General features: G+C 47.4%; 1 protein-coding gene across 2 annotated transcripts in view; it reads left to right on the plus strand.

Moving 5' to 3' along the window:
* PLA2G4E (phospholipase A2 group IVE) overlaps positions 1–9,272 on the plus strand; it is a 78,069-nt gene extending 68,797 nt beyond the window's left edge. For both annotated transcript variants that reach the window (XM_043920963.1, XM_043920964.1), the window contains 7 exons: positions 932–1,046; positions 1,596–1,733; positions 3,141–3,248; positions 3,788–3,991; positions 5,318–5,484; positions 6,651–6,834; positions 7,254–9,272. In XM_043920963.1, coding sequence (XP_043776898.1) covers positions 932–1,046; positions 1,596–1,733; positions 3,141–3,248; positions 3,788–3,991; positions 5,318–5,484; positions 6,651–6,834; positions 7,254–7,471 — 1,134 coding nt within the window. In that variant the 3' untranslated portion in view covers positions 7,472–9,272. The remainder of the gene's footprint in view (positions 1–931; positions 1,047–1,595; positions 1,734–3,140; positions 3,249–3,787; positions 3,992–5,317; positions 5,485–6,650; positions 6,835–7,253) is intronic.
* The last annotated feature ends 5,885 nt before the right edge of the window (positions 9,273–15,157 follow it).

Genomic DNA, 15,157 nt, shown 5'->3' on the forward strand with positions numbered 1-15,157 from the left:
AAAGACCCTGATGCTAGGAAAATTGAAGGCAGGAGTAGAAGGGGGTGACAGAGGATGAGATGGTTGGATGGCATTACCGACTCAATGGACATGAGTTTGAACAAACTCTGGGAGATAGTGAAGGACAGGGAAGCCTTGCATGCTGCAGTCCATGGGATCTGAGTGATTGAACAACAGTTGTTTGACCCACACATGTGTTTACCATCCCATACAGGTTCCATGGTCTTCACACACTTGAACAACCATGGATGTCAGCCACCAGGCAGCTGCTTGGTCTGGGGTTAGAGCCTGGCCTTGTCTACACAGGCTGATTCACTTTGGGAGGTGGCCTATGGTCTAGGAGGATCTGCAGGACACCCACTCTGATCAGACTGCACTGTGCTTTGGGGACTTGGAACTTGACTGCCATCTGGTGCCCAGTTTCCAAGCCTTTTGTTTTTAAAAAAGAAAAGTCTTTTTTTCTTCTCAAACAAATTTGAGATCCCAACATGCAAAGCAGATTTTTTTTTTTTTGTAGGCTTTTTTTTTTTCTTCAGATTTCTTGTTTTTAATGGAGCTGGTCTAGTTTGAGTGGGGTGGAAGATGATGAGGATGAAAAGGGGCAGTGGTGGCCTCCTCTACCCCTACCCTTTCATTCTGTGGCCCCTGAGACATGAGGAGAACCCGGGGACTCTGAGGGTCAGCCCTAAACTGCAGACCCAGTCCCACCGGGTCTGTGTGTCTGGGGTGGTGAACAGCCCAAGGACTAGTGAGCATTCTCCGGGTGCATTTTCAGAGCAGGTTTGGCTGGTGTCAGCTGAGACCTCCACAGAAGCCTGGTGGGCTCAGGAGCCAGGAAATGGGCTGCCGGAGGTCCAGACTGTTCTCTATTTTGCACTGCTTCCAGGCAGCTGGTCTTCTTCTTCCCCTTAACCATTATTTTTCCCCACAGAGAAATGAATGTAAACTGTCAGATCAGCGTGCTGCTTTGTGCCAGGGCCAGAACCCCCTGCCCATCTACCTCACCATCAATGTCAAGGATGATGTAAGCAACCAGGATTTCAGAGGTAACACTGGTGACTAGCAATTTTACGAAGGGGTCCCTTCTCAGCAGGCAAAGGCACTCAGTACCCCCAGCACACACCTCTCCACCACACCTTTGCCAACCTCCGCACCAAAATACTGTGCTGACAGTATTTTGACAGTATCTTCAAAGTAGACTGAAGAAGTCTACTTTGCTCCCTGCTTCTGCTCAGATGCATGTAGGGGATGGGTGGCAGGGTCCTGGGGCTTCCCTGAGCAGAGATTTGATGGGACAGAGGAAATAAAAGTCGTCAAGGGAAAGAATCCTAGATATTTCTTAAGCTGCCGGGATGGAGGGACTCTAGAGACCTGCCCTGCTTCCGGGTCCGTTTTTGGTCCTGGTTTATCCCATTTTGAGGAGCAAATGAGCCTGTACAGGTTGCAAAACTGGCTTACCGGCCCTCAGAAGCCAGCCACGGGCGCCCCCTTGTGTCGTGCAGGAGAACTGCGGCCTCCAGGTCCCAGGCTCCTTGAAGCAGGGTGGGCGGGGCCGTCCCGGCAGGAGACTGACATCTGCCCTTCGTCGTGCGCAGAGTGGTTCGAGTTCTCCCCCTACGAGGTGGGCATGCAGAAGTATGGAGCCTTCATCCCCACAGAGCTCTTCGGCTCCGAGTTCTTCATGGGGCGGCTGATGAAGAGGATCCCAGAGTCGCGGATGTGCTACATGCTAGGTGACTCCTGGCTGGGGGAGGCCCCTGGGAACCCCGCCCCATGCTGAACAGGCTCCGCCTTGGTTAGAGGACTAACAAAGAAACACTCTGTCTCCCCTAGGATCTTGTCCCAGGTGCGGGGGCTAGTGTGGGTTATTCCTTGGACATATGACCCTCCTGGCATCTGTCAGCATCCCCTCATCCCAAGAGAGGCTCCTGACCTACCCTGAGACTAGCCTCCCAGACTGCCCTGATCTGCCTGTGACCCTTTGGGCCTGGAAGGACCTAACAGGGTCCCTGGGTCACTGGGGACCAAAGGGGACTCTCCCAGTGTCTTTGTCTTGGTTATCTCCCTGGTGTCTGTTCAGAACCAGACTGGGAGTGGCAGGCTGAGATGGAAGTTTCTGGAACTTCTGGAACCCTTTCCTCTATCTCCATCTCCAGGCAGCAACATGCCTATTTCCAGGCGTTGACTCAGCCCCTGGGATCTAAGAGGCCAGAGGGGACCTTAGGGTGAAGACAGAGTCTCTGAGGAAGCCTTGCCCAGTTTCACTATGCTCCCAGGTCCTCCAGCAGGCAGGCCCATTGAGTGCAAGGGCCTGACTGTGATGTCCACTTACAGAGCCATCCCCTTCAGAGCCTGAACTATGCGCATCAAAGGGAGACTGCAGAAAACAGACACATCTCTACAGCCTCAACAAGAGTTACACCCTTATTTAGGCTGGTTGTCTGCCTCCCCCTCCCTTCCATCTATCCCAAATCCAGACCTCTTGGAATGTCCCACTTAAGCCCTGTTTCTTAAGGGAAGTCTGCCCCAAAGCCTGCAGCCCCCAGCAGCCTCTCCTTTCTCTGAACACCTTTGCTATCCAGTATGTGGCTCAGAGGTCTGTAGGTAAGACACTGGGGCATGAACTCTCGTTTCTCATTGATTAGCTGCTCAAAGTTGGCCAATTTACCTAACCTTCCTGAGCATCAATTTTCTCATCTATAAATTGAGCTTAAGAGTAAAACCAACCTTATCAGTTCAGTTCAGTTGTTCAGTTGTGGCTGACTCTTTGCGACCCCATGGACTGCAGCCCTCCAGGCTCCTCTGTCCATGGGGATTCTCCAGGCAAGTATACTGGAGTGGGTTGCTATGCCCTCCTCCAGGGAATCTTTCCAACCCAGGGACCTAATCCACGTCTCCTGAGTTGGCAGGTGGATTCTTTACCCACTGGACCACCTGGGAAGCCCCAACTGCCCTCTCCCAGTTCCAAGAGGAGAGTGGAAAAGAGCTGAGTCACTTATGTCGAGCTGCTCCACAAGGAGAGGGAAGTCAAAGCCTGTCCCTCTCCCCGAGCATCCTGACTTGGAGAGTCATCAAGGCCAAAGTTCGGATGGGCCTGGAGGTTCTTGGACAGAGCTGCTCATGACTGGACCTGCCCCTAGGTTTGTGGAGTAGCATCTTCTCTCTGAACCTGCTTGATGCCTGGAACCTATCCCACACCTCGGAGGAGTTTTTTCACAAGTGGACAAGGGATAGAGTGCATGATATTGGTGGGTGATCTGCCGGCCTCCTCTCTTGGTTGGGAGACATAGGGGTGGGGAGGTGGGTCACAAACTGAGGACCAGACCACCTGCCACAAGTTTCACCATCAGGCAGCTAGGGCTAGAGAGTCTTCCCTGCCTGGTGAGGCAGGTGACTGTAGGTGGATACACTTGTGCCAGCTCTGGCCTGGCTGGGCGGGGGGTAGGGGGACGCACCATGTAGTAGGCTTGGCAGAGCTTCACGGCACCCGGGAAAGCTGAAGAGGATGAGGATATATGAATGCTGTTAAAGGCTGCCCTTCCGGACTCTGTCCTCTCGGGAACACCTCCTTGCCAATCACCCTGGCTCCCTCTCCACTACCTTATTCCTGTTGCATGTCTCTCCCCTGGGTCCTCCTAGCTCTAATGCCAAAGCCTTGAGAACTAAGCAAGAAAGGTGTGCACTGCACTTACAGATGGACCTCTGGGTGTGGGGCACCCAGGCAATGCTTCACCTGGGCAGTCTGAGGACGCCAGCCCTGTGACCTCCATCTCCCCCTCCCCTGCAGAAGATGAGCCACTCCTGCCTGAAATCCCCAAATGTGATGCCAACGTCCTGGACACCACAGTGGTGACGCCAGCATCCTGGCTGTCCAACACTTTCCGCGACATCCTCACCCACAGGGCCTTTGTCTCCAAGTTCCACAACTTCCTGCTGGGGCTGCAGCTGCATGCCGACTACCTCCAGAACAGCCAGTTCTCCATGTGGAAAGGTATCCCTACCTGCTGCCTCTGTTTGGAGGAAGGAGGAGTGGGTATGGAGGCTGCCAGGGAGAAAGCATGAGAAAACACGTCTGCCCACGTTCATCCGGCCAAGTGGCAGGCTCTCCCCATGGCGTATTCTGAATTTGGTGAAGCTTTGAACAGTGGGTGGAGTAGTGGCCTATTTAATTAATTGAATCTATGCTATATCTCTATATAGCATCTATATAAGAACCCCAGCAGGTAGAAATTGGCCCCATTTTACAGGTGGGGAGTGCATGGGTTCTGACTTTCTACAGCTGTGTTCTGGGGGCCCCTTTTATGTGGGTATGGCCCCCAGAGTTGGGTGGTGATGGCCCAGTGCAAGATCCTCCTAATGGTGAGTGCAGAGCTGGATCTTAAACTGTGGTCTGGTAGCTTCCACTCCAGGCCCCATCCCACCCTGCCAAGGCTCTAAGGCTGATGTTCCACCATCTTTGGTATTTTACTTGGCCATAGTCTGCATATGGCTGCTTGAGCCTGCCCTAATAATCTTTGTCCTGTCTGGGGCAGGAAGGGCAGCTGGCTCCTGGTCCACAGTCTGCACTCATTTATAGGATCCTCTTAAGCGCCTGCTCCTCACAAGCTCTGTGGCTGAGGCTTTGTGGGCTGTCTGTGTATGTTCCATAAAAGACTTGATAAACCCTTTCAGTTCAGTTAAGTTCAGTCACTCAGTTGTGTCCAACTCTTTGCAACCCCATGGACTGCAGCACTCCAGGCTTCCCTGTCCATCACCAACTCCCAGAGCCTGCTCAAACATGTCCATTGAGTTGGTCATGCCATCCAACCATCTCATCCTCAGTCATCCCCTTCTCCTCTTGCCTTCAATCTTTCCCAGAATCAGGGTCTTTCCCAATGAGTCAGGTGGCCAAAGTATTGGAGCTTAAGCTTCAGCTTCAGCATCAGTCCTTCTGATGAACATTCAGGACTGATTTCCTTTAGGACTGACTGGTTTGATATCCTTGCAGTCCAAGGGCCTCTCAAGAGTCTTCTCCAACACCACAGTTCAAAAGCATCAATTCTTCGGCACTCAGCTTTCTTTATGGTCAAACTCTCACATCCATACATGACTATTGGAAAAACCATAGCTTTTTTTTTTTTTTCTAAAACCCCATGGATAAGGCTATTCTTCCTCAGGCCACCCAGCGGGAGCACTGGGACTCATGGGGCACCCTGGCGGAGGGAGGGCGGGAGGCCAGGCTGAAGTGGAGGGGCTCTGGGCAGGGCACCAGGTGCCTTTGACCACCAGCTGAGATCAGGAGGTGAGGAGTGAAGATAACTGGAAGCCTGACTTTCAGACACGGTGCTGGACGGCTTCCCAAACCAGCTGACAGCATCTGTGAAACACTTGTGCCTGCTGGACACTGCATTCTTTGTCAACTCCAGCTATGCGCCCCTCCTCAGGCCCGAGAGAAAAGCTGACCTCATCATCCACCTTAATTACTGTGCTGGGTCCCAGACAAAGGTGAGTGCAGCAGAGAAAGGCTCCCGCCCCATTCCCCACAGGCTCCTACACTTAGCATCAGAGTCGCTCAAGCCACTATGCAGGGGGTTAGGTGGAGGTTATGATGCAGGCTAGACATCCAAACCTCAGGGGGCAGCCCACTGGCCCTCATGAGATGGGATCCAGGTTTACTAGATTCCCCAAGCTAATTCCAATTGTATTCTTACATTGAAGTATTTCCCATATTTGGAAATTCTTCCAGCTGCAAAGAGAAAAAAAGTGTTTTAAAAAATAACCTTAATAGAGCCCAGTCAATTCTAATGAATTGTACCACCCCAGGAGTTTGTAATATCCTAGTTTCAAAATGATCACACGATTCCTCCAACCCTAGAGTATGAGCCTCCATGTAATTACACCAAAGAGTTAGGACCAGAGACTTTTTAAAATTTTATTTCCTTTTGAAAATTTCTGGATTTTCAAGGGAAAGACACTGTTTTGGGTCTACCTTAATACAGTCCTATCCTGAGGCCAGGGAAAGGGGCACGTAGACAGATGACAAGGATGACACCAGTGATAATGACTGAAGTTTGTAAGCAAAGCTTACTTGATCCTTGTGCCAGCTCTTGGAGGTAGATGGTAACTGCTGTTCTTCCCATGTTATAGGAGAGGGAGGTGACGCACAGAGAGAGTCAGTGGCTTGCTTAAGATCATACAGCTGGTGAACATAGAACAGGGAGTAGAATGAAAGGGATACTGCTCTGAGTTAAAGTCTGCCGTTCTTGTTACATCAGGTTTATAAACATGCCCTTTCAGAGTTCTCTCTGGCCCTGTGGCCCTTTGTCAGTTTCAAATCCCATGCATGTCCCGCAGGAGCCTGGCCGGCCATGGCTGTCATCCTCTCCGGGGGCACCCACATCTCCAGGTCTGTGTTTGGGTGAAGCATCATCAAAAGGGCTTCTGTCCATTTCACTTGGGGCAGGAGCTTGTGGTTGGATACACGCCAACCTGCTGCCTCAGGCTCTTCATCCTGACCCAGCTTTGTCCTAAAAATAGCACAGATAAGCAAAGCAGTGGGAGACCTGAGTTGTTAGCTGGGGAAATCAGGAAGCTGGAGCTAAGGACTCTGCGGTTCTGGTCCGCCCTCACCCCTCCTGATACTCACACAGTGTCCTCCTGTGATGTTCTAGCCCATGAAGCAAACCTGCGAGTACTGCACTGTGCAGAACATCCCCTTCCTCAAATACGAGCTGCAGCAGGAGGAGGATAACCTCAAGGAGTGCTACCTGCTGGAGAACTCCCAGGAGCCCGACACCCCCATCGTGACCTTTTTCCCACTCATCTGCGACACCTTCCAAAATTACAAGGCCCCAGGTAAGCCGCAGTGAGCTCAGGCCCCACCCGCCCCCGACCTTGGACAGCGAGCTCTTAGATGTGTGCGGTATTCTGAGAGCACTAACAGAGGGAGCCTGGCTTAGCTCCAGTCTGAGCCAACCTTGGCTTTGGCGAGAAAGGACAACCCCCCAGGCCCCAGGCCCCAGCGATGTCCAGTTCCACTCTTGCAGTCATTCACAGCCTGGAGCTGTGCTAATACCATGGTGATCCTGAGATGGGCAAGCTGTGTCCCTGCCCTGGGGGACTGGGAGATGTGTGTGCGCATGCGCGTGTGTGAGTGTGCAACATGTGCCTGATTTCCTGTGAATGTGCTGGGGTGGGCCTCACAGAGAGGGCCAGAAACAAGCCATTACAAGTTCACACATAAAGGGCTACAGTGATTCCTTCTGCTCCTCCAGGTGTGGAACGAAGCCCCGAGGAGCTGGAGCAGGGCCAGGTTGACATCTACGGTCCCAAAACTCCCTACGCCACCAAGGAGCTGACATACACTGAGGCCGCCTTCAACAAGCTGGTGAAGCTCTCCGAGTATAACATCCTGAATAACAAGGACAAGCTCCTTCAGGCCTTGCGACTGGCGGTAGAGAGGAAACGCCAGAAGAGCCAGTGTCCCCCCTAAAGTCCCAGAGCACCTCACCGATCCTGTGTCTGCTTCTAGCATCAGAGGTGTAGAACCCACCAGGGCTGACCAGCCACACAGCCGGCTCTGCTCTCTAGCATGGCTGGCTTGGGCTTTCTATAAAACAAATTAAAAAGGAAAGTTGAGAGAGACAGAGATAAAGGAAAATAATAAAGGGATGTATAGGGGCCTTATATCCACTGGAATTTTTTAAAACCTTCCCTGCAGGGACGGGGTTCCAAAAGCCACAGGCGCCCACATACACCTAAAAAATAGATAATAATAGCATGGCCTGACTTTATATAAGAGGCTGGTTCTCCAGTAATCTCGAACTCACAGCAGGAACTCAAAACCCTCCCCTCACTACTCCACTCTGCTTGGGGAATGCACCAGAGGACTTGAGAAGCATTCTGCGTTCTCTGGAAAAATTTTTTTTAAGTGAAGGCAATTGTATTGTGATATTCATAGACAATTGTATTTTGTGACTAATTTTTATGAAGCCTCATATTAATAGGAAGTGTAATGCTCGAAGATCTAGATGGAACACTAGAGACATTCTGGTCTGTTCAGCAACAAACACGAAAAACTGATGGGGTCTCAGCAGCCCCTCTGCAGCTGCTCAGAGCCCCAGGACTGAGGATGCACCCTGTGATCCGTACTGGGCAGCCTTGCTGAGCAGCCAGCTCCAGTGTTGTGCCAGGCTGAGTCCATGTCTGTAGCTCAGGCCCCCGAACAAGGATCTGGGATACAGCTCAGCAAGGTCTGGGCAGGTACATCAGGCATCAGGTGAGTGTGGCCGCCACTCACTGACCAGCCTGCTCCCTGAGCATATCCGCATCCTCTTACCACCTCCTGTCTGGTTCCCAGATGGGATTATTTATTTCTGAATTGCATTCCTCTTGTTTATTATGTAAGCACCATGGCCAGTGCATCCCAGCTCCTGAAGAGACACTCTGAGATAACAAAACTGGAAAGGATCAATCCAGAAAGGACCAGGTTAACCCTGAGGAAGACACTCATCCGTGGAGTTGGTTTCCAGATGAGTCACTGGCAAAGCCCCGGGACACAGAAGCTCACAGTATCCAGGTCTCCAATCAGGCCAGGAACTTAAGTGAAGAAATGTGTAACCTGAGCCATTGAGAAGCCGGGGCCATGGGAGATGTGACCAGAAAGGCGTGTGGCCCCCATGAAGCCCAGCACATCTGGAAGACACGGCCACTATGCTCCCTGATCAGTCCTTTGGATGTTAGGAGATGCGTGGTGACAGGTGCCAAAAGTTTACCAGAATCGTCCTCTGATTTATATCCTTGCTACTCAAGGGGGTCCGATTAGAAATGCAGAGTCTCAGGCCACACCCCAGCCATACTGACTCAGAATCTACATTTTAGGAAGATTTTTCACCTCCTCTCCCCTGCCTCCAGGTGATACTTATGCATACTGAAGTCTGAGAGAAGTGAATTCAGCTGTACTCTCCCATAAGCCAGAAAGCATGAGTCCATCACCTCCCTTGAGCCCTTGATAAACTGGACCTGGTCCTGCTGACTTGGGACCTCAGCCTCGCCTCCACCAGAGCAGCCAGCTGCCTCCACTCCGCCATCTTTTCTTTCCATCTGCCAAGACAGGTTCTCCTCAAATTATCAGAGTGAGCCAGAAAACCTGTGTTTATCAAAAGACCTGTGTGTTTATTGTAAGGTGAAGGCAGCCCTGCCTTGGATTCATCAAAATATGTAAAACAAGGTTTATAAAATCATTGTGTTATTTGAACCTGGAATAAACTGGCCTTGTGGGTGAATGCTGTCAACTCACTGGCTTTTCATTCATGATGCTGCAATCTATGCATAACTCCTGCCCTCATCCCTGCCTGGGCTTCCCGCATGTGCTGCCAGAGGCATGAGAAAGCCATGCAAGCCCTCCTACTTTCAGGGGTCCCTCCTTTCTTGTGGTGGGGTGCCCCTCTGTTGTTATGAAGCTGTGTCAGTGGCCAGCGGAGAACCAGCCCTTGCTGATATGTGCTGTTTGAAGCTCAGATGGTTTTAATGAAGCACTCATGGAGAGGAAAGAAGGGCAGCCAGCATCAGCCGAGCACCTACCTCATACACTACGGTCCACGAGCAGCCTCTGCTTCCTAGAAACTTAGATTTGGGTTCAGGAGAAACCATGAAAACATAGTTTACGCTTTTTTATGTTGTCAACAGATGTGAGAAGTTAAATAGTGACTTAGCTTCTGAAACAATGCTGGCGATGTCATAGAGCTGGAACTAAGGACCACACAAAGGATAAGGACCTGTGTCATCAGCTCCGAGAAGGGTGAGGGCCTAGGGTCCTGGGGAGGACAAGGAGGCTCTCTCCTAAGGTTCCCTGCTCTCCACCTAGAACACATTTTTTTAAATTTTATTTTATTTTTGGGTGCACTGGGTCTTCATTGCTGTGCTCGGCTTTTCTCTAGTTGTGGTGCGTGGGCTTCTCGCTGTGGGGGCTTCTCGTTGCAGCGCACGGGTTCTAGTCACATGGTCTCAGTAGCTGCAATTCGATTTAATAGAAAAATTAAATAAAACTCCTCTCTCCCCCAGTCTTCCCAAGAGCAGCCATCATTCCACACTGCCATGCAGCCCAGGCGCCCTGCCCCACAGATGTTTTCTGCCCCTCTGTCCCCATGAAAACACTTCTCCCCAAGGTCACCAATGTCGTTAGATAACTGCCAGATACGCTGAGCCAAAAGGCACCGGCTCTTTACAGGCCTTATCTCACTCGATTGTTCTCCACATTTGGCCCTGCAGACCACTCCCTCCTTCCTGAAACCCTCCCTTCCCGAGACTTCCTTGCCAACAGCAGTTCAGTTCAGTTCCGCTTGCAAATATTTATTGCCTTCCCAACAACGTGCCAGTCACTGCTGTAGGCACTGGGGGACAATAAAAAGGATGAACAATTGACCCCGCACTTCAAGGAGCTTCCTTCTGGTCCCACGCAGGAGGCCTACACGGAAACACGGGCTTGCACTACGCAGAGGAAGTTCCATATGAGCTGTGTACACAAGGGGCACACATCAGGGACTGCCAACCCAGCCCTCGAGGAGAGGGGCCTAATGTGCTGGACACCTTCTGTCCTGGATTTATTCCCACTTTCAGATCCCTTCCCTGGCATCTCCTCCCCTCTCTCCTTTAAGTGCTGCTATTGAGGCTCTCTCCTCAGTTCTGCCCCCTTATCACTATACCCTCCTTAAAGCAATCTCATCCACACCCAGAATTTCTACTACTGCTTCTATTTTGAAAACTCTCAAACCTTTATTTCTAGCCAAAGTAACGTCCTGAGTTCTTGATTCATGTATTCAAATTCTGTATCAGTTAACATTGCTTTTGCTACATAATCTAAAAGATCTAAAGAGGCTTAAAGATCTAAAGATCTAAAAGATCTCTATTTCTAATCAGGAACCCAGGCTCCTTTCAGCTGTTGCTTCTGCCATCCTCAAGTTTTCCTTCTGGTCCAATATGGCTGTTGCATCTCTACCCGCATTCTAGGCAGCAGAAAGGATAAAGGATTTGGAGCATACATCATGTAGCATAATGTTTTCAGGTTTCATCCAGATTGTGGCAAGTGACAGGATTTCTTTCCTTTTTTTAAGGCTGAATAACATTTCATTGTATGTATATATACACATTTTGTTTAAATGTTTATCCATTCATCTATCAATCAACACTTAGGTTGCTTTAACCTCTTGACTATTGTGAGTGGAGCTGCTATGAATATGAATGTGCAAATATTTCCTAGAGACCCTACCTTCAATTCTTTTGGATATATACCCAGAAATAGGATTGGTAGATACTATGGTAGTTCTATCTTTATTGGAAGAACTGCCATACTGTTTTCCATAGCAATTGCATGGATTCACTTCTGTCATCTGCTTTTTTCCACTTAAAAATATATTCTGAGCATTTTCTCAGGTGATTAATACTCATCTCATATAACACGATTTTCAGAGGCTACATAGGAACCCATCATCTGCTTAACTAGTCTTTTCATGGGAGAACAACTAGTCACAGCTTTTCACTGTTACAATGATACACTGTTAGACATTCCTTAGATAGAGCTTTATATTCATTATTCCTTCAGGATAAAATTCCTGAGAAGTGTGAGCATTTCTAACAATTAGGAAAGGTATAATTGACATATCATAGACTGTGCATAATTAGAGTACACAGTTTGATGAGTTTCAGCAGAGGTGTACAACTGTGAACCATCACAACAGTCAAGGTAATGAGTAAACCCTTCACCCCAATAAGCCTTCTCATGCCCTTTGTATCCTTCCCTTTGCTCCTCCCCTGCTGGGTCATGTGGTAGGTGCATGCTTCACTTTTTAAGAAACTGCCAAACTATTTCCAAAGTGATTGTTACTAGCTTACATTCCACTGACAATGCATGAGAGTTCTAGTTGTTCCACATCCTTACCAACAACTGGTATGATTCAGACATTCTAATAGATATATAATGGTATCTTGGCGTGGTTTGTTTTTGGTTTTTTTTTAAGTCACTTTTTTTTTGGCCATGTCACATAGCTTGCAGGATCTTAGTTCTCCAACCAGAGACTGAACCCAGGCCATGGCAGTGAAAGCTCAAGTCCTAACCACTGGACTGCCGGGAACTCCCTGTTTTCTTAATATTAAGTTTTAAGAAGCCTTTATATGTTTTGGATACAAGTCCTTATCAGATATCTGAAAATATAGTCTCCTAGTCTGTGATTTCTTTTCATTTTGTTTACATATCTATCAAAGGTCAGGAGTTCTTAATTTTGATCATCTAATTTATCAATTTTTTTCTTTTATGGATCATTCTTTTAGTATCATCTAAGAAACCTTTTCCTACACAAGTTCACAAAGGTTTTCTGCTTTGTTTTGTTCTTTATATCTACATTTATAATCATTTTGAGATCACTTTTACATATGGTGGAAGGTATAGATCAAAGTTCATCTTTTCACATATGGATGTCCAACTAGCATTATTAGTTGAAAAGACTTTCCTTATCCATTGAATTGCATTTGCACTGTGTCAAAAGGCAATTAACCAGTATGTGTGGGTCTATTTTTAGACTCTATTTGTTCTTTTGATATATTAGTCTATCTTTATACCAATATCATGTTGCCTTGATTTCTGTATCTTTACAATGAGTTTTGAAATTAGGTAGTGTAAGTCTTCCAACTTTTTTCTTTTTTTTTCAAATTGTTCTGGCTATTTTAGATTCTTTGCATTGACATGTGAATTTAGAATCAACTTGTCAATTAACAAAAATAAAAACATGCTAGGATTGAACTGAATATGTTTATAAGTTTGAAGAAAATTGACATCTTAATATTGAGTCTTCTGATCCGCAAGCATATATACATACCCACAAGTATATATTTCCATTTATTTAGACCTTCTTTGTTTCTCTCAGAAATGCTCTGTAGCTATCCGTGTATAGACCTTGTATATTTTAATCAGATTTACCCCTAAGTATTTAAAATATTTAATACATTGCAAATTATATTGATTTTTTACTTCATTGTCCAATTATTCATTGCTAGTGTATAAAAATAGAGGTTTTTGTCCTATACCTAGCAATCCTGCTAAACTCATTAGTTCTACTGGCTTTTTTGGTGAAGTAAGTGTGTGAAAGTCTGTTGTATCCAACTGTTTGCAACCCCACGGACTATACAGTCCACGGAATTCTTCAGGCCAGAATACTGGAGTGGGTAGCCTTTCCCTTCTCCAGGGGATCTTCCCAACCCAGGGATCGAACCCAGGTCTCCTGCATTGCTGGGGGATTCTTTACTAGCTGAGCCACAAGGGAAGCCCCAGCTTTTTTGGTAGATTCCTTAGAATTTTCTACATAGATGGTCATATTTTCTGCAAATAAAGATGGTTTTACTTTTTCCTATCCCATCTAGATACTTTTCTTTTACTTGCCTTATTGTACTGACTAGAATCTTAGTAGGATGCTAAATGGGCTTCCCTGGTAGCTCAGCTGGTAAAGAATCTGCCCGAAATGCAGGAGACCTGGGTTCAACCCCTGGGTTGGGAAGATCCCCTGGAGGAGAGGGTCTGAGAATCCATTACAGTATTCTTGCCTGGAGAAGCCGCATGGACAGAGGAGCCTGGAGGGCTGCAGTCCATAGAGTCGCAGAGTGAGACAAGACAGAGCGGCTAAGCACAGGCACAGCACAGGATGTTAAACAGAAGTGGTAAAAGCAGACATCTTTGCCCTGGTTCTGATCTTAGAAGGAAAGCACACACAGTCATTTCATCTTAAGTTTGATGTTGAGAAGCAGAAGTCTTGAATGCATTTTCAAGATTTTTGGTAAGTATGGACTCCAGAAAAGTGCCAATTTATACCATCTCCAGCAGTGTATGAGAAGGTACCTTTTCCTACACCCTGGCTAACATTAGACATCATCTTAGAAAAAGAAAAGTCTGTAATTCTTAATGTTACCTGTTCATTTTAAATTTATTTGATTGTTAATGGAGATCAGCATCATTTAGTTTATTGGCCAACTATATTAGTTTTTTTAGTTGTCTATGTCCTTTGCTCATTGGTCTAATTGAGTATTTCCTTTCTTAATAATTTCATATAGATTTTTAAGGTTTTAATTCCTTAATTAAATATATATGTCTTTAATATTTTACCCTATTTGTCTTTTGACCTTTACTTTGGCTTATGGATTTTTTTTAATGTGGACTGTTTCAAAAGTCTTCATTGACTTTGTTACAATATTGCTTCTCTTGCACTGAAACCATTGAGACATTCTAAAACTGTAAGGTAGGACACCGAAAGTGATGGCTGATTATTTCTCCCTATCTCAGTTTAGATGCATCCTTCAGTTCGGTTCAGTTCAGTCGCTCAGTAGCATCTGACTCTTTGCAACCCTATGGACTGCAGCACGCCAGGCTTCCCTGTCCATCCAACTCCCCAAGCTTGCTCAAACTCACATCCTCTGAGTCGGTGATGCCATCCAACCATCTCATCCTCTGTCGTCCCCTTCTCCTCCTGCCTTCAATCTTTCCCAGCATCAGACTCTTTCCCAGTGAGTCAGTTCTTCGCATCAGGTGGACAAAGTATTGGAGTTTCAGCATCAGTCCTTCCAACGAATATTCAGGACTGATTTCCTTTAGGATTGACTGGTTTGATCTCCTTGCAGTCCAAGGGACTCTCTAGAGTCTTCTCCAATGATGTATTCTTATCATCTGAAAAAGACACTGTTACAGGCTAACAGTAACTCTTTTTATGTCAATATGTGGCAATGGAGGTTGTAATAATGAGGATAACTAAACCTTCAAATTTACAGAAAATCACATGAATTAAACTAAGGGCAAAAAGCCTTCACTCGATCCAGAAGTAAGTGGAGGCAGCCTGGAGAAACATTTACCCAAGTAGACTGAAGTCTACCATCCCAACTTCAAATTTGGTCAATTACGTCCTTGAGTCAGGGTTTCGTCACAGATAAAGTCAGAGTAATAATAAGCTGCCAGTAGGTAGAAAGAAGCCGCCTGTTAACCTTTTTAACTTTTGTCCCCAGCATCGTAGGGCTGGGATGAAAAAAACATCCCAGGAGACTAAGCAGCCTCCAGTGGCGCGCGGGTGTGTTTCTTTGCCAGCTTGTGTCAGTGTGTTTCTTTGCCAGCTCAGATTTGCCCGGAAATCTACGCCACCTGGCTGAA

The sequence above is a fragment of the Cervus elaphus genome, chromosome 12, assembly GCF_910594005.1.
Source record: "Cervus elaphus chromosome 12, mCerEla1.1, whole genome shotgun sequence".
In the NCBI taxonomy this organism is placed as follows: domain Eukaryota; kingdom Metazoa; phylum Chordata; class Mammalia; order Artiodactyla; family Cervidae; genus Cervus; species Cervus elaphus.